The sequence below is a fragment of the Leptosomus discolor genome, chromosome 5 (assembly GCF_034619465.1).
Source record: "Leptosomus discolor isolate bLepDis1 chromosome 5, bLepDis1.hap2, whole genome shotgun sequence".
Taxonomy (NCBI): Eukaryota; Metazoa; Chordata; class Aves; order Leptosomiformes; family Leptosomidae; genus Leptosomus; species Leptosomus discolor.
In genome coordinates this window covers 23878385-23897317 of record NC_141395.1, presented here as the reverse complement: position 1 = coordinate 23897317, position 18933 = coordinate 23878385, and the positions used below count along the sequence as shown (strand labels likewise).

General features: G+C 41.2%; 1 protein-coding gene across 2 annotated transcripts in view; it reads right to left on the bottom strand.

The window, feature by feature from the left end:
* MAP3K20 (mitogen-activated protein kinase kinase kinase 20) overlaps positions 1-18933 on the bottom strand; it is a 93401-nt gene that overhangs the window by 16179 nt on the left and 58289 nt on the right. Inside the window, exons 11-16 of one of the 2 annotated variants that reach the window (XM_086465110.1) lie at positions 17891-18026; positions 6534-6578; positions 5592-5622; positions 5332-5471; positions 4070-4132; positions 2975-3067 (exon numbers count right to left, since the gene is read on the bottom strand). In XM_086465110.1, coding sequence (XP_086321236.1) covers positions 2975-3067; positions 4070-4132; positions 5332-5471; positions 5592-5622; positions 6534-6578; positions 17891-18026 — 508 coding nt within the window. Of the gene's footprint in view, positions 1-2974; positions 3068-4069; positions 4133-5331; positions 5472-5591; positions 5623-6533; positions 6579-12989; positions 13588-17890; positions 18027-18933 lie in introns of those variants that run through there. The other variant, XM_086465111.1, reaches the window with a different exon arrangement.

The following is an 18933-nucleotide window of genomic DNA, read 5'->3' as shown; positions in this document are numbered from 1 at the left end:
CTTATGGAAAAGGTGCACTGGCTGTGCCGATGGGGCTCAGTGCATTGCCAGGGAGAGGACACCTGTGCCTCAAGGAACCATCTTCACACCTAAGACGGTGCTGTGCTGCGACCAGACAAACGCATCTGAATTAACCTGCACCCCTCAAATGGTTTCTGGGTCCTGGATCAGCTCATCCAGCACTTTTATGCCCTGTGGCATTGCGGTATGTCAGGCTGCGCGCCAAGGCTGTGCCCACACCAGAACTTTAGCTCATATCAGGAGCATGCTTTCGTCCCATGTGTCTGTCCTGTCCCATGCTTTGGTGCAGCCACCTCCGAGCACATGGACAGGCTTGCTTCCAGGTGCAACTACACCAGAAGATGTACTACAATAACTAACATGAACTCAGCCCAGCAGACCAGCGCAGAGCCAGCCTGGGGTAAAACCTCCCAGCATGACCAGTTCCTCTGTACAGAGCCCTTCCTGCTGCACTGCACCTGCTCCCAGCTGAGCCTAATAACCTCCCTTGATGTGCACAGGTCTAGCAGTCTACACATCACCCAGGGAACATACGTTCTCAACTCATAACCCAGATTTGAGCTTATTCCCTCTTTTTCCTCATGGCTAAAACAGGAGAAATGCTTCTTAGCTAGGCAGCTGGTTACAGGGACTGATTAGGGTAAAGATCCTTTGAGAAATTTATTTTTAAACTGATGTAGGCCAGCTTTTTAGCTATAAAGATGGTGGAAGGTATGATCCCAAGTGCTTCTGCTGACCCAGTTTTACAGCATCAGCCATTACTCTTTTACAAAAAAGGGATAGTAAAAGAAGTTTAAACCCTTCGATCCTGGTTCACCCAGTATTTCCAATTCGTTTTGGAACAAAGCTGGATGGCAGCAGTAGTTGGCTTAAAGCTGCCTCTAGGGGAGCTAGAATATTGTATCCAGGGATTTTCAAAGAAGCAAGCTAGCCAAATTTTCTATATTGAATGTACCACATCAGTCTCTGTTAGTGTTATGTTTAATGCAAATTACCTGGCTTACATTGGCCCGAGAGCTCAGTCGATCTACTCCTTCCAGTCCACTTTCTAAAACTGGTTTAGCTGCAACATCTTTAAAGGCAGGTATGAGTTAATAAGCAGATCTGGGACAGAAATTTCCAGCCCAGACAAATTCAGGTGACAAATTACACATTCCCTGGAAGGCATCAGGGATGTGGGTGCTACGGCAGGGCAGATGCCAGGGAAGGCATGCTGGGCACGCGCCCACAGCTGCGGAGGGAACAGCTTCCTTAGGAAGGGGCCTGACAGCACACAGAGCAGACAGGATCAGTTAGGTCACGGGGAAGGCAGGAGCAAAAAAAAAAAAAAAAAAAAAAGGGTTCTCAGCTGGCATGTCAGAAACCTGCAAAAGTTATGTCGGCACTACGGAGGCCCATTGAACTAGCCCTGTCCTCTCACAACAATTCAGCTTCTGTCCCGTAGACTTTGGCACACTGTCTCATTTACAAATTTTGCTATCATGGCTAAAATATCTTCTTGTCCTCAAACTTAGTAGGCATTAGTGCAACCTGAATTTCTCTCTTACACTCCTCTGAGTTCTCTTGCTCTTTCCTGGGGCAGGTTGCCCACCTCCCTGCACTACAGCTCACAACCCATATTGGAAATCGAAGGGAGATATGAGCTATTTTGTGGAATTTTAGTTCGTTGTGGAGTTGCACGTGGGAGAGAAAGATGCACACCTACAAAAAAACAGCTGTAAAGCATCATAAGCTACATGCATTCAAGAACACTGAGACAGTCCAAGTAATTCACATAGTGATAAAGAAGGTTTTCATAGAAAAAAAAACTGCTTAGGATAAAAGAAACAAAAAAGGGAAATCTCCAGACAAAAAGCAAAAAGCTTTTTCAAATTGATGAAATGATTTCAGTACGAGTCCAAGTTCCTACTAAGTACAAACCTAAGTGCTTTCTCTGCAAGCACCACCAAGTACAGAAATCAAGAGACTTCTGCAAACAATATGCCTTGAAAGTAAAACAGCCAGATAACACAAGATGAAAGTCAGCCACCCACAAGTTCAGGGTGGACACACAATGCAGATTTGTCAAATACAAAAGGAAACAAATCCTGCTGTCACAACCCCTGACTCTAACTCAGAAATGCTTTGCACACCATTTCCACATAGATGATTAATTCTAAAACCCTTGAACTCCAAGTGCATGGCAGGCTGGATAAAAGAAAACAAAAAGCATGGGACAAACCTCACTCTCGAGAAAAGACAACGTGGTGGAAATGCTTTGCTGGAACATCTGGAGTCATCCATGCTCCTGTTACACAGGGCATAACGAGAGATCCTTGAACCAGCTCAGCTTGGAGCTGAGGTTTGATTAGGATGTGGCATGCTGGTGCGTGCCTTTTACCAGTCACTGCACAGTAGTTTTGCATCTGCAATGTGCTGCACCTACCCCTTCCTCCTTCCCCAGTACCGTGAGTGAACACAGTCACCACCAGGACCAGTCCCGTCCTCCACAGCCAGCAGCCATGCATACCACGTATTTTCCAACTCCTCTTGGTTGCATCAAAAGACACGACCTTTCTGGAGACAAAAGCAATAGTCCATCCACTAACATCAGGCGTATGGTACTGCTCAACTGTGAATGGGTTATTTTGCATAAATGGATTGTTATTTCACACCCGTTGTGATAAAGGAACAAAGTGAAAACCCAAATTAAAAAAATTATGGTTAAAAAAATTGTTCATGAGGAAACAAAAGCTTTCAGTCAAAGCTTTCTGTGCCACTCTTTTCTTCCTCGCCTTCCCTGGGGTGCGGTTCCCCATCACCGATGCAGCTCCATTTGCCACCTCGACATTTGGTCAGCATTTCCAAAACAAGAGGATTCTCACAGCAAATTATCTTTTTGTGTCCAGAAGACACTGGACCCTCTGGGCAGTGACTGTTAACCAAATGGACCGATCTAGCGCTCCCAGCTTACCTTTGGACCATTTCCTGGCTTCAAGTGATAACCAAAAACAAGTTCAAGATTCACTACTTTCTCTATGTTTTCTTCAGCTCCACCTGCAGAATCCTGCCAAAAAAAAAGGTGAGGTGAGATTTCACATCTACCACAACCCCTTGGGAGACAGGAGCAAGGCCTTTGGTAGGAGAAAGGATTTGCCTTTCAGATGCTACAAGTCTGGCAGGCAGCAGGAAGGAGCCATCACTGTATCCCGATCACACTGTTCCAAGAGGGGCCAGGGCTTCTGCGTGGGTTTAGGACAAGCAGTGGATGGCACCTGGGAGATGCTGTGTGATTTCTGCTCCTGGCCAAGCCACTACGGCACGGCACGGTGCTGCTGTGGGCATCATGGCAGCCACTGCCATTGGAATTGCAGCCAGCACAGCACAGCGGCTTTCATCTTCCCCTTCAGGGAACAGAGTTTCACCGTATGTAAATTCACTTTAAGTGGATTTCACTCTATAGCTGTGTAATAAATTATGACTAAAAAACATACTTCAGGTTTTGGGGTCTAGAATTGCTTGATTAGCTCACTGAACTAAATCAGGCAAATATCTGCTCTGGCAACCCTGAGGTTCCCAAACACTCTCTCCCTTTTGCACAGCTCTTGTTACCGATACCAGGAAACTACCAGGTTAACACAAGGGTGACCACACATTATAAATCATCCTTCTCTCCTGTAACGTTAACAAACTGAGGAATGACAAGCTCATTCCGGGCCAGGGGTCTGCCATTCTTCGGTGGTGAGCAGTCGGTGGCACCAGTTCGGAGAAGTGGCTCTTAGGAGTAATTTCTGATTAACGACAGCAAAGGAATCGCAACCAGTAGTTTTTTAATTTAATACTACCAGTTCCACGATAAAATCTTAGAGCCTCCTTGAAAACAACTTTTATTATCCTATTACTTGTTCTGATGAGACCCATCACTGCTGTTGACCCTCCGCATCGTCACAGCCCTCTGCAGGAACTGCTGCTTCACCCTCCCGTGAGCGACAGGAAAGTTGAGACACGAGAACAGTAAAATATTCATACCAACACAAGAAGCGCTTCTTACATAAACAATGAGAATTACCTTAATTAATGGTGGAAAATGAAACAGATTTAGGTAGTCATGGGTTAACTTCTCAATAGCCGTCTAGGAAAAAAAAAAAATCAATAAAATCAGATTAGACTTATTCAGTATCTCACACTGCAAATACCAGCATGAAAAACAGCACAGCGCCATGTGCACTGTGTTTTCCACTGCGGATACATTAGGGCATGTGAGAAGAGTTTAAAATACAGCCCTGTTCTGGAACCTGTTGTGGTAGATCAGCCCCACTTCACATTCAGAATCAGATCTGCTTAATCAGAGAAAGAGATGTTCAAGGGGTTGTTTTTGTTGTTTTTATTTATGCTCAGTCAACCCAGGAAGCTGAAATCTTTCATTTTGGGCATTATTGACTGTATTAAGTTTCAATAATTTTCCCCGTAGGAAATGTAAATTAAATATATCAGTAATGGTGTGCGGCATGGAAAAAACGGCTGATGAGCAAAAGGGGAATAAATCTGTGTGACTTGCAAAGCTAAATTTGCAGGACTAGCAGTTAGAATACAAGTATCTCTTTAGTAGTAAATTGTGGTATAAGATCATCGAGACCCAACAGAATTACAGTTGCTGCTTTCAAAGAAATCATTTTCCAAAGCTGACCACCAGGAAACTGAACTCTCTCCTGGGGCTACAGTATTAATACTATTACTGCTGTTGTGATCATGTTTTCCAGACCATGATTTTCTTAACCCATTACAAACATTAGATATTTAAAACACCGTGAAACAAAGATTTAAGAGCAAAGCAACCTAGCTGTTAAACAGCTTTGAAGCTGTCTAACAGAGTTTTGCTAGTCAAAGTATCTTTTAAGCTATAGATGAGGTGTGAAAGTTAGGAACTTCAGAGATTTCAGTCCAAATAACTGTTTTCATGCCTGCTCCTCCCTCAGCTAAAGAGAAATCTTTGGGTAGAACTCTCTCTGAAGATATCCAAAACTTTCTGCTAGGAGAATGGCCCTCCTAGGCAAACCTTCAACAGTACTGACAGTCCAGCCCACAAGAAAACCAAGAGCTGCAGAGGAGCATAAAGACCGCAGTACATTTTTGTGCCTCAAAATGCTCAGGTTGCTTTGGTTTCTAGATCCATACTAACCTGTAACTCTGGGGTTTTTATACCAAATATGTTCTCCATTTAGCTTTGTAATTTTTTGTTGTTGTTGTTAATACCACTGAAAATCCATAGACTTCCTTCTTAATATTCACACTATAATCTATTGCAACATTCAACATATGCTGTTAAAATACCTTTAAATGGATGATGTGTCCTCTGGAAACAATTCCCATGTCCTTTAAATCCTCTTCTTCTAGAAGAAGCAATCGTTTCCCAGTGATATGATGTTCCTTAAACAAGCTAGCATATATACTCATTTCACCAGAAGCATCGCCTTAAGATAAGAGAGGTTATTCAGAAATCCATAGGGTGCTTTATTGGAGGGAGAAAAAGATGAGCAAATATATATATATTCATAAATGTGAATATGGAGGTACATATGAATAGCTTTTACCTTTTCTAGTAAGTTGTTGCATCCAGAAAAACTGCAAAAAAGAGGAATCAGTCTTGAAGTTCACATTATCAAAACTTTATATGACAGCTATTTGGAATTCGCAAGTAATCATTCTTTTTTAAAACAGAATTTAAAAATATTTCTAACTTTGGGTTAAAGGACTCAAGATTCACCAATGCAAGTGATGACTTTTATTTAGCTTTTTAAAATGGCCTTCTATTTTGCAGCCACCTTCCTCAGTTTATCATTATGAAGAACAGAAATGATGGAAGCAGAAGCTTAGCTATCTGTCACATGCTCAAAGGGCTGAAGCTGAGGATCCAGGGCTACCACGGCTTTTACATTGGCAGTCCAGACAGTCCTTCAGCAAACATTAGCTAACAACCCCATGATGCACAACACACAAGGAGAGTGTCAGACGGGACATTAAAATCACTGGCACATCACTATGCTAGAGACAAATAATTTGTTTAGCCTTTTAAGTGAATAAAAAGGTAAAAAAGACTCAATGCCATTTTTTTTTTATATGAAAGAGAGATTCCACACCCCTTTAAAAACTCTTAAGTTTCTTTCATTGCCATCCTGGTTGCACACAGTGGTATAAAACCTTCGAATCCATTTTGTCCTGTCCAGGACAGATCTTGGGGCACTTCCACGTTCCTTGAAGGATCACTCAGGAATGCCCTTCTGGCTGCTGACAGCTCCCAGCACAAATTATTTTCTGAACATTGAAGAATATGGCTGTTTTATGAAGGTCGCTCAAGTCCATAATTTACCCATTGGTCATTTTAAAGCCTTTCTGGGACACAAGTCTCACCAAACGAATAGCAGTAAAATCCCACTTAGATGTTCTGATCCAGCTTTCCCTCCCTCTGTACCCACTGTAATTTGCCAGAGAGCTCCAGCAGCGCAACGCTGGACCCATTAACACAAAATACTCACCACATCTTCTTCAGTCCATGCACAAATATCAAAGGAGGGCAGCAACTGTGTGAGAGATACGAATTGAAAAAAAAACCCGTCTGACCATTTTTCTCCCCTCCACCCAAATTACACTCCGGTGGCCGATTTTATTCAGTTTCTTTTCCCCTGCAAAGGGCAGGACTTTAGGCTGCAACTGACACACTAAACCCTTGGATTCACACTGACCACGGGCTGGCTGCAACGGCACAGTGGCAGCACTAAATTGATCCTAACCCTTTATGTAGAAAAAATTATCAGCGGATCTCCAATAGAAACATTTTTTAAGCCCAAAGGCTCAATACCACGATGTAGTTGCAAACTTATTCGTTGTACGTAAACCGTCCAATGGCAAGGGACTCTCTAGCTGCCTCTGCCCTTGACTCTGACACTATGGGAAGGCTTTGGCCATGGCTTTGGTACCACTTGATTTCTGCAATGAAAATAACGCTGTGATTACGACTCTCTCCTGAATGGTGGGTATTTTCTGCAAAAGGAAGGAAAACTGTCACTAGACAGCACCGAAAGCAGAATTTGGAATCGGGCCACGTTGGCTAGTCTTCCTGTACAGACAAGTCTCTCTTGGTTTCTGCCAATGCTTTGTAACTGCTCCCCTGAGGCTGGGGGAGTGCAGCACTTCCCAGCTTCCTCCAGTGCTGCAGCCCAAGCGGAGCACACTGTTGTATGCAGGATGGTGTTAGCTCTTGAAGCACAAGGAAGCCATGGAGGATGCACAGGAGAATGTCTGCGCTAAGTGAAATTCTGGGATTCTGGGATGATTTGAAAACTGGCACAGGAGAAGATGTCACTGTACTACTGATTGCCATTTTACTCACTGAAGCATATGGTATCCCGAGCCTCACCCTCTTGGCATTTTTATCTGGCTGAAGGGTTAACATTAATTGGCATGTATGTATTTGCACTGTCAGTGTCAACCAAAGGCTCAACACTATGATGTAGTTGCTTATGAGAGTTATGAGAGACTCAGCTCAGTTACCCAACAGCTCCAAGGCTTTGTTACCTCCTCCGGAGAGCCCTGCAACCCATGCTCTCCAGCCCCCACCCACAGGCCAGTGCCTGAGCGCTTCCCTGGCTCTCTAGGCACAAGACCAGGCTCTACTGTAATCCACCCACAACTTTCAGCCATTGCTGTGAAACACCCTTTGCAGCATCCACATGAAAATCCCATTGGAGGACTTGTGACTGCCCAACACCCCTTGACTTCTGCCTCTGTATCTATGACTTTTTGCTGCCTACCCCACTTTGAGGACTCTTCAGATCTTCTTCCTCCTCCTCCACCAAACCTTGCTGCGCAAAAACCATCCGTAAGACCAGCTGAAGCCACTCCTGCCAGGAGGTCCTAGCGGACCCTCAAACCCATCCCTTCGCCCACTGCTTCCCAAACGGAACAGAGCCAAAAGCATCAGGGTGAAGCAGCAGAAGGGAAGATGTCTCTGCCGGGGGGGGGGAGGGGGGGGGAAGAGAGAGACCTTCCTTCCTCTACTACACCATACTTCCAGCCAGCCTTCTTAACCTACCTGCTGTTAGTCAGGTATTCCCTATGCTAACAGCTACTCGCAGCTGTGGGGCAAAAGTAGTGCTGGGGGAAACACCTGAGCACACGGGAAGGCAAGTGGTAATTGTAAACATCCTGAGGAAGGCAGTGGGTCGAGTCTTTTGTAGGTACTCAGAGTCAAACCGTCTGGTGCTGCGGGAGGAGCCTGGTACAACAATTTGTACAACTGAATAATTTACTGCAGAAGTCAAATATTGCATTTTCAGTTGCACAATGGATTTTTTCAGCTTTTCCCCATGTTTAAATATAACCAGTGGCAGAATATGTTCTGTATTATTTATTTAAAAAAAAAGGAAGAATAAAAGAGAAATGTCACACAATGAGTAATACAAAAAGTGACTTAAACCAGCAGACAATAAGGAACTTCCTGAAACACCGGCATTTTACACAGGGACACAGATGCATAAAGGTTACTGTCAAAATGTTTATTGCAAAATAGAAGTTTGGAACAAAGAGAAGCAAAGGAAAAAGTTCACATCAAAAGAAAGTTTATGACACCAATTGAGGAAATTGAATACATCGCATGATTTCTTTTTGTTTGTTTGCTTTGGTTTTACACTGGAAAAGTCAAATCCACAGTGTGAATACATCAAGACATCATACGTCAAGTGCAATAAAGAGAATAACTGACGCTGCAAGGTTTTACCACACAGAAGTGTAACATTGCATGTTCCACACAAATTATATATTCAGTTTACAGCACAAGAGTTTTGGCACAGGCGTTGCGCTCAGCTTTGTTATTTCAGAAGGGAAAATGAAGTTTTCTAACTCTGTGAAAATATTTTCTATTCAAATTTCATCAGTTCACACTTGAAGTGTAAGTAGCATTGACTCCTAGTATTCAGTACAAAACTTCAGTAGTGCAAAAGCAAGAAATGCAGTGGACTATATCTGACTTTAAAAGGCATATGAATATTTAGCACACAATATAAAATGTTTAAAGAAGGTTGTTGGTTCTACAGTTTTAAAATTAAATCTTCACACATCAGAAATCTCTGTGCAAGTTTTACAGTGTACACTAAGTTGGAGTCTGGGGGAAAAGGGAAAGGTCTCTCCTCCAGATTCCTACCAATGCATTTTAAGGGCTGTGAAAATTACTAAATGAACTTATTTTTCTACCTGAATGTTCTACCTAGGACTGTAGTTAAAAGCTCTGTCAAGTTAGAGGTCTTATTAAAAACCTGTAAAAGCTGCCTGATTACAGAAAAAGGAACTACAGTACTAAAGACACACAGTAACACTGCTGAATACTTAACAGCTATATGCACACTATGGATTTACTGCTACTGCTGATAGCAATATGAACCATTATCGCATCAAATATCTAGCTCTGAATAACCACTTAAAAACCCAGAAGGAAAGGGAATCTAACAAAACCGCTGGAACGATGAACAAATGTCAAGTCAAGAACATGACAAGGAGATGTGCCAGACCTCACCTCCTGGAAGCCTTCCCATCTAGAGGGGACAAGCTCCACTTCAGGCAGCACACAGCTGGCTGGGGCCGCAGCACACCTACACACTGTACCTTAGGATGCTTGCTACTCCCAAGGAATTACTAGTGCAATCATCACAAAAACGACTAGATCAAAAGCTCTCCTCCATTAATTGCCCCTTCCATTTTTTCCCTACTGCTAAAGGGAAGAATGGAAGTTGGACATCCTGTCTTGGTCCCAGCTCACTCTGGATCTTTAAGCAAGCCAAAATCCAATCCTCACCATTCTTCTCTCGGGCCACTTGCCCACTTAATTCAATGTTGGCAACACAACAGCCTGGTAGAAATGAGTTTAGGCCTGGTTCTTACCTTTCCCCTTCATCAAATGCAGCAATACTATTTTACTGCAGGTACCTCCTGGGCTTTATGGAAGGCAGGGGAAACTGGGATCCCAAAAGGCCTGGTGGTGACTAGTGAGCTGAGAGGTGTACCAGGCATAGGAAGGCTTTTGGCGCCTTTGCTCACAGCCCAGAGCAGCCAGAGAAACACCTTCTGGGTTTGGTTAATGCTTTCATAAGCTGACACACTATGTGGACATGGACTGTTGTGGAGATCTATATGCCCTGGTAATGATACAGGTAGAAGACAGACTGGGTTGCACTGCAGAGCAAAATCAGGTGTGGCAGATGAAATATCCGACCTCCTCCAACCAACATACCTGCCCACCAGAGCCACTTTCAAAACCTTTATCTAGTAAGAAGCGTATCAGAGGCAGAAACAACACAGCTCGATTCTCACATATGATTTTTGGCTTGTAAACTGGAGACATCTGGTATGAAAGTCATCACAGGAAAGTAAAGATGCAATCAATACCATTATTTTTTTAATAAGCATAGCCAATATCCTAAGTATAACACTATCTCAAGGGAACTGCATCAGAAAAGTTTGTCATATGTTATCACCTTCTCTACAATTCAGAGACCACTTTTGCTATTTTGATCACACACGTAAGTTTTACAAGAGCTTAAATTTTTCTTTAACATAGCTTAATTTGCTTTGACACATAACGTATGGGGAAAGAAAGGGGAAGGGGAAAAAAAGTCCACCTTAGTTTAATTAAAAAATACTGGAACTAAGTAGATAGCAGAAATTCCCATGAGCATGCTACCAAATTCTGATGATATTTTACTGAAGTAAATTACACAGCTGAGTAAGCACAACACCTTGAAGACAGACTTAAATCTTGTGATTCTGCAACTATGAGACACTGTGTGGTACTACATAAGGGCTATTTTTACTTCTGTAAAGATTAAGGTTACAAATTCAGTTAAAACTCAAGCAAATATAAATGTGCATGAAGTGCTCTGAGTGTCTAGATTGTCAGATGCTAAAAAAGTGCAAAACATCAATAGGGGCAATTTAAATTTTTTTTTTTTTTAATACTACGTGTACTGAACCAAATTTCATTTTCAGTAAAAGCTATACAACCCTACACAGCTTATGTGGTACAGTAATTTATGCACAATGATACACATCTTAAGAACTATAGTGCACATATTAGATTATACAAATCCATCAAATTTTGCTGGGTGCAAAGTGGCAGTTACAAAAATAGTATCACTGCTGTGGGTGTTAGCAGACGTAGACTTACCAAAATAGTACAAATCTGCACTGGCAACAGCCTATTGGTTCTTATTTCATTTAACTATTCGCTCTTCAGTGTCCCTTTTTCTCCCTAAAATCAGGTTGCTTTGATGAACCTAAGAAGCTATCCCTACCTGCACCAAAGGAGCAAGTTTCTCCTCGGAATACTCTGTAAACTTATTACATTGTTTAAATTACAATTCTGTTATGAGAAGAGATTCCCAGTACAAGAGGGTTAACCTCAAGCCAATGGATTTGCAACTGTTAGGAAAAAGGTGGAATGTGGAATGACATCCTACAGAAATTAAGCATCTTGGAGAGTCTAATCCTGTACAAAATGAGTGGAGCAGCCTAGCTCAAAGTCCAGCACTCACTGCCTTGCAGGTTACCAGACCAGTGCTGATGCTTAAGGATAAAACAATTCTCACAACTCAAAGAGGTGCCCACTCATCACTCCAGAAAAACTCCTTCAAAGCTTCAAAGAACTTTCTCTTTTATTGAGTGAGCATGTAATGATTTCAGGCCTGCTGTTATCTAATGTATCCATTTTTCTCTAAGCTATCTACAAAACCACTCACCATAATATGTAGGTTAGAGCTGTGTAACAGACAAGCCTATAATTAAAGAAGCCACTCAAAAACATAAGTTTTCATAAAAGAAACCCCTCCAGTAATTGAGAATGGAATTTTGATGGCTTATTCCCACTACAGCTGAACTAGACAGTAACGTTTTTCTTTTGAAATGCTGCCCTTCTTCCTTGGACAAATATTTTACAACATCTTCCTTTCTAACTTGCACTTGTGTTCGCACTGGTTTCCCTCCCTCCTTCTGCATCACCACTAAAGGTGTCATCAGGAGAAAAGTACTCGCTGCTCTCAACGTAAGTGCCTGCCAGGCAATTATTGCAGCAGATTGTTACACACCGAGTTTTACAGTAAGTCATAACAGCAGTGGCAATACTTTAAAAGTGATTTAGCTGCAAAAAAAAACAGGTTCACAGAGACTAGTAAATATTCCTCACATTACTGCCATCATGGAGAATTTCACATAAGCCACAGTAGCAGGGCCCAAGCTGAAATGTCATTGTGTCTTCTCTTTGTCTTTTCATAGGGGTAGCACACATGGCTTAGGAGATGCAACAGAATAAAAATTTACCAATATCGATTTTTACTCTTGGGTACAAGAATAAGTCCATCAAAGTTAATGGGGCTTCCTGGATTTATATCAACATAACTGAAAATTAGCTTCTAGATCACAATATCTGGTAATAGATGCAGAGGTCTGATTGCACTTCACTTTGCTACAGTGAATTATACACATGAAGCAAAAAAAGAACATTTATACATATCATCTACTAATAGGGATTATCCAGATTCTGCTGCTATTCAGTTTTTAAACTGTGTATTTAACTCCTTTCTTCCCCTCAACCAAGCTTCTCTCTTCCTAGAAACGTATTTGTGACTTCCCACAATGCTGCCTCAAAAAAAGTCTTTAAATTAGAAACACAGCAAACCCCTTCACTGCAACAGTAAGAGAGAATGGATTGTAGAGAATAGCAAATCTGGAAGTACAAGTATATTCAGATGATTGACAATTAAAGGGGTAAGGGAAATGACAAAACACAAAAGAAAAATTTGAAGTACATTAATGGCATTAAAGGCATTGTAGTTTCCCTCAATGTTTTCAGATCTTAAGTTTATCAAGCCATAGCTTCTGTAATCAGGCATCAAGAATTATAGATATAATCACAGTTCTTAAATTAATAATAATCTTAATTAGTTGGGAAAGTTTAGTTCCAAATTTCATCAAAGCAGAAACAAATCAGCACAATTTAAACAGAAACAACATGTCTTTCTACACACAAACATGCTCAGCCTGGAAAACGTCTCACTTTTTTTTTTTTTCTTTTACAGGATTTAAACAGACCAAACTGACAGGACTCTTGTTCTGTAACTTTATTGTTTTGCTTTGCTAAAACCGATTTCAGGGTTAATTCTATAACTGATTTCATTCGCTGCTATCATCTGTGTCATCAAAATAATCATCATCATCGTCATCATCATCATCTGACCAGTCGAATTCACTGAAACCCAAGGCCATGTTGATTTTCTTTCCTTTTCTCATAGAGGTGGTTTTAGAAGAATTCTTTTTGGCTTGCATGTTTATCTGCATTCCAGAATGCAGGACAGATCCTGCTTGATTCAGAGAGAAGATATCCCCAAAGCCCGTCATCATCAAGGCCTTCAGACTTTGGTTCATGCCAGCTACCTCCCCGTTACTTGTTGCTGTGATCTGACATGACATCTCTGCACTGTTTGACTCCTCTGTTTTAGATTCAAAGTAAGACTCCTCAGACATTCTTGCAGCAAGAGGTAAGAAAAACTATTTAAAGGAGGAAAGGACAGAGCAAAAGTGAAAGTTAGAACCAATTTAAAAATCGAGGGGAAAAAAGACACCACCAGATTAGTTGGTAATCAACAGAAAGCACAACGATTAGTGAATCTAAACATGGAGATCAAGTAAGAATTCATTAAACCAGACAGCTTCATTCTGGGGTCATTGTTCTTAACCAGAAGTACAAAATCACTGAGTCACAAGAACCACAGGTAGCAGCACTTTCATGACAAAAGAAGGTTCAAACTCTTCAAACCCTCATTTCGTACAGTGTAAAACAGAATGTGACATTTCCCAGCCTGGTGGACTGGTTCCCAAGACAATGCAGGTACAACAGAAGTCAGAATGAGTTGCTTAACTGAACCTTTCAGGATTGAAGAATAAATCACGTTAAGATCAGAGAACCCAAAGAAGCTCCCAAAGCTTGGTGCAGAGGTAGCAGCCCTCTAAATATCAGAAATAACAGCAGCAGTATTATTTGTGCAAAGACTGGTTTTGAGCGTACGCTCAAACAGAGAGGAAGGGGTCACCCTGCGACGGCTGCAATCAGAAATGAGCCTCTCACCAATGCAAAGGACACCAGAACTGGCATCCAGCCTTAACCAGCACCTTGCTTCTGGAAGCTGTCCCAGGGAAGAGCAGGCAGGGGAAGAGGGTCTGCTTGGTCAGCTTCTTCAGCTTGGTTGCCTTTTTTTTTTTTTTCTTTTGTTAGTTGCATCAATAGATATCTGCCATTTGGTTGTACATCACATTAAATCTCTACTGATTTAATCTTCACCTACAGATAATGGTGCTTTCCTGACCCAGTCTGTTTGTAGTAACAAATGAAACGTGCCCTCTCCAGCTAAATAATGATTAATGCCTCTTCACAGTGGCCGGGCTAGTAACCTCTGTGACACGCTTGCCTGTTGTCCACAGGGAGTAAAAACTCAAGAGTTTCATCCCAAATTAAACTACCTACTAAAGCAGCAGCAAAGGAGCTGTGTGTGAACACCTGAACTGGCCTTTCATTCCAAAGCTGTTTGCAAAACTACTTGCCCAAAATTCACGGTTCTCCACATCTTTTTTAACCTAATCAGAAAACTGACTGAAGAGTCAACAGCAATTGGTCACAACGGGTTATGGGGGTGCTTAAGGTGATGCCCTGGTCTGTAACACAGGAGGCTGCATGGCCAGGCTGCTCAAAGAGTACCCGTTTCTTGGCAAAACCACTTACATTGACAAATTGCCTATCGTTAAAAAGGACAATATCTGTCTTTTGTTCCTATCAAGTTTTTCCCACTTACATAAGCTTTCTATTTACATTGTGGGTAACAAAAGTTAGTGGTCATGGTTTAAGAAATGAAAACAAAATTAAGAAGTTGGGGAGACGGGGTGCCCTAAATTCTCTTCATGTGTCCTATGACTAAGTGACAAAAGAACCTGCAGCTAAGATTCTGTACACCTGGCTGTACGGGGGGAAAAACAATTACACCATCACCAGAGTGCTACTTGGACCAAAGACACCAAAAGCTTCTACTGATAAAGAGAAGGAATATTTTAAAAACAAGTTCTAGCCACAGAAATGAGATACCCAACACACATGACTCAGTGCCAGGTAGTTCTTTCATCAGCTATTGGAAGTTTTAGTCACTTCAGATCCATGGAAAAGCATCCCCTGATATATGGGAATAATTCCCTATAAAAATCAACAAAACTGCAGAACAGCTTTCCTCTAAAACATGTTTCTGGGTCAGTGTTTGTGAAATGCCTGGCAGTGGGTAAGCTGCAAACAGGCCATAACCGTGGCTCATTTTGTGAGTTATAATCACCTTACTTCCTCCATATTTTGACATCTTGTTATCTGGAGAACTCAGGAGCTCTTTATGACAGGACCTGTCTTCGGTGTTACACTACATATGATAACTATCACAAAGAGATTTTTATAGACGTCTGGGATCCCCAATCTCTGCACAAGTCACTGTTCTTCTTAAATGACCACCTGCAGGTGCACAGCACCACAGGTGAATATCTGGATTTCATGTCTTGCTCACTGTCTTCCTCTAAATACAAGCTTCACTTAGCTACATACACTCTCGTCTTAAAGTCAGGTTCTCTTTCAAAAGAAGTCTCCCATTTCCCTACAGCTGTGGATATATTTCACTCCTCCAAAAGGCTCCAGATTCCCTTGTGTGAGAGGCTCTTGGAGATCTGCACAAAGGGAACGTGCAGAGATCAGACTCAAAGGTATCTGTTATTTTAAGGCACTGCAGAAACAGGGTCAAAACAAAAGCAGGGAGAAACTACTTTCACAGAAGTGTTTCTAAAGATTGGCTTCATCCTTCTCTCATGCTGATGTGTAAAGCTATACTTTATTCTCTCGAGTAGGAGCAGCCTGCCACTCATAGCTATCTAGCATGCAAGATGAAGCTTCTACCAACCCGAAAACACAGGGGAACCAAGTAGCAGAGACAGCTTCCCTGTTCTCCTTTTGTTTGGTTTGTGTTTCTCCTCCTACATACCACTTTAATAGTATCTGCTGGCCTCTGGTCTTTGCTGCAGAGCAAAACGAAGAAGAGACTGCAGAGCACAGAGCAGTAATGACAGTACCAGCTAAGACACAACAAGGCCTAGTGTTGGTTAAGAACCAGGTATAAGCCTAGTAGGCACCCTAAGCTGTGTTACTAGCTCTGGTTATCATATTTTCACTACTGTTTTTACAGCCAAGGTAGCTTAAAAATCGAGCAGTGCACGAGTTTGATACCCTGAACCAAGACAAGGAGGGAGATACTTGACTCCAAGGATTACAGCTTGCAAACAGAATGCCCAGCAATATTTTGCAAAGTATTTAAGCTATGAATTTAAAACATAGTTGTATTTTAACCAGAGCCTTGTGGAAGTTCATTTGCTATGAAAAAAACAATCCTACTTGAACGAGTCAATTTTTGCCAGTATGCCAATTTTTTTCCAACAAAAGCCAAAAAGGCTTTTTTAAAAGCCGTTCCATGTAACAGTTCACTAGAGATCTATGGAAAAAACAAACATATATTTCCCTATTAGAAGAAATTGCATTTAAATGCAATAGGAGAGTTGGGCTAATGATATGCAGAAAGATAGTTCATGCTTAGCACAATAGGCCTTAGCACAATGCTTTATTCTTTCAGCAAGGCCAGCTCTAAGTGAAAAGTAGAAGTCATAAGCAAGTACAGCATAAAAAACCCTAGGGCCTTGCTTGTGAAAAGATTTGCTCATTAAGGCTGTGTCTCATGCTGTGCTCAGGATAGATGATGGCCCACAGCTCAGTTACTGGTAGTTTGCAAGCGTTAAAGCAGGCATACAGACAACTACTGAGAACATACAGTATCTGCACATAGGAAAACACTCACTCTTCATGATTTCATTACTGCATGTTCACAGCTGGAACATGAATGCAACTTCATTCAAACAGTAGCAATAAGCTAGGCCTTAAAAACAAGTTGTATGTAAATGGATCTGGCTGGAATCAAGGTTCTAAGCAGGATAAAATTGTGCATAAAAAAAAAATCATATGCTATTGCAATTTCGATTTGGTATTTGTTTTGGCTAGTGCTTTAAAAACAAGTAAGTAATGCAGTATTTGTCTTAACAACAGTTCTGCTGTAATATGCTAACCCTGTAGTCCTCCCTCTGTCAATCAGTAGTCAAAAGCATCATATTTCATTAAAAATTTCAAAATAATCCAAGGAAGATTTTTTGTTCTATTTATTAATAGAAACGTGGCAATCCTAACAGCTAATAACTGGCCAGTACAAGTATGTTAACTATAATTACGAACAAAGCCCTAATTTAACACTTCAAATTTTGACTCCCTTTTTTACAGAATGGAAACTTGATGCTTCTCAAGGAAAAAAGAACAGAATAAAAACAAATCTGCATGGGTTTCTCAAGTCTTTTTCTGCAAGTAACAAATCACTCTTACATCTAAGACCAAATCCCGCATCCATTAAAGGTCAACAACTTCCTAGTTGAAAAATTAATTTATTGTCAATCAACTTTTAAAGCTGAGAACTGCAATTAAATCAATGGGAAACTACTTAAGTGCCCATGACACAATATGAACTATCAGCAATACGTGATATCTAATGTATGAGATGAAAGTAGATGAAATAGTATAGTTATTTGCAGTGATGTAATAAAATAGACTTCCATTGGCCCAAAGGAACAACTAGAGAAAACAGGGGCACTATTTCCTTGGTGTGTCTTTAGATTTACATAGACAAAGCTCCAAGTACTTTCTGAAGTAAGATGAAAGGCTGAATTATTTTCTACTTACAGGAGTATTGGACTGTTCGGTTAACTTCTGCTCCCACATCCTCAAACGTCGCTCCCGTTCCTTTAGCTCCTGCTCTTTAAAGCTCAGATCACGCTCCAGTTTCTTTAGTCTCTCTAAGGTTGCCTCAATTTCACATCTGCACGGAGACAATTTGTTACGTCTTGTCTTTTCCTGACAGATATAAATTGTTCATAATTCCCACTTGAATGTTAATTAAATGTGAAAGGCTGAGAAGTACAATACTAACTCAAGCAGTTCATTTAATTACCAAATGCAAAGCCTTTCAGAGCTTTAAGAACACTGCAATGTTTATACTTAAGAATAACCACAATACCTTCAGTTGAAGAAATACAACACTTATAAGTGTAAAATGCCATATAACAACAACGTTTTAAAAACTAAAACGCCATCTCTTCTCTCAACATGATGAAACATGATCTTATCCATGAAGAAACCGCATTAAGAACTGGTAACGGGACAATCATTAGCAACATCATACAGGCAGTCTAAGAAGCCCATTTGCCTGGGTTTTTAACTGTGCTATAAACATTATTTGGACTTACACTCAGAAGCAGGACTGGGGTGTTCTTCCCCACTTACCTTCCTATTTTTCTAGGTGAAGATATAAAAGCAAGAATATAAACCATGATACGACCCAGCCCTGCAGATGGTTATAAATACAAGCTTCTCAATTTAGAGACAGTTACTAGAAGGATTTTGTTTACTTTTCTCTGTTTCCCACCATACATTCAAAGCTGTGAAAAATAAGAAAGGCAGGAAGCAAAGGCAGTACTCTAAGAAGCTCCAGATTCCATCTTTGTTGGGGTGCACTATGTGTACCTCATCCCTTAAAAAAGTGGCTTCCTTTGACATGCTTTCTGATGGATAGTATCTTTTAAACATGAGATGAACTGCTTTTGGAAAAGCATTTAACAAGTTTTGCACCACAAATGCATGGGTTTGTACCGGAAGATACAGAAAAATAATTCTGTCTCTAAATTCAGCCACATTTTTTGCTTCTGGGATAACCAAAGAAAAACCTC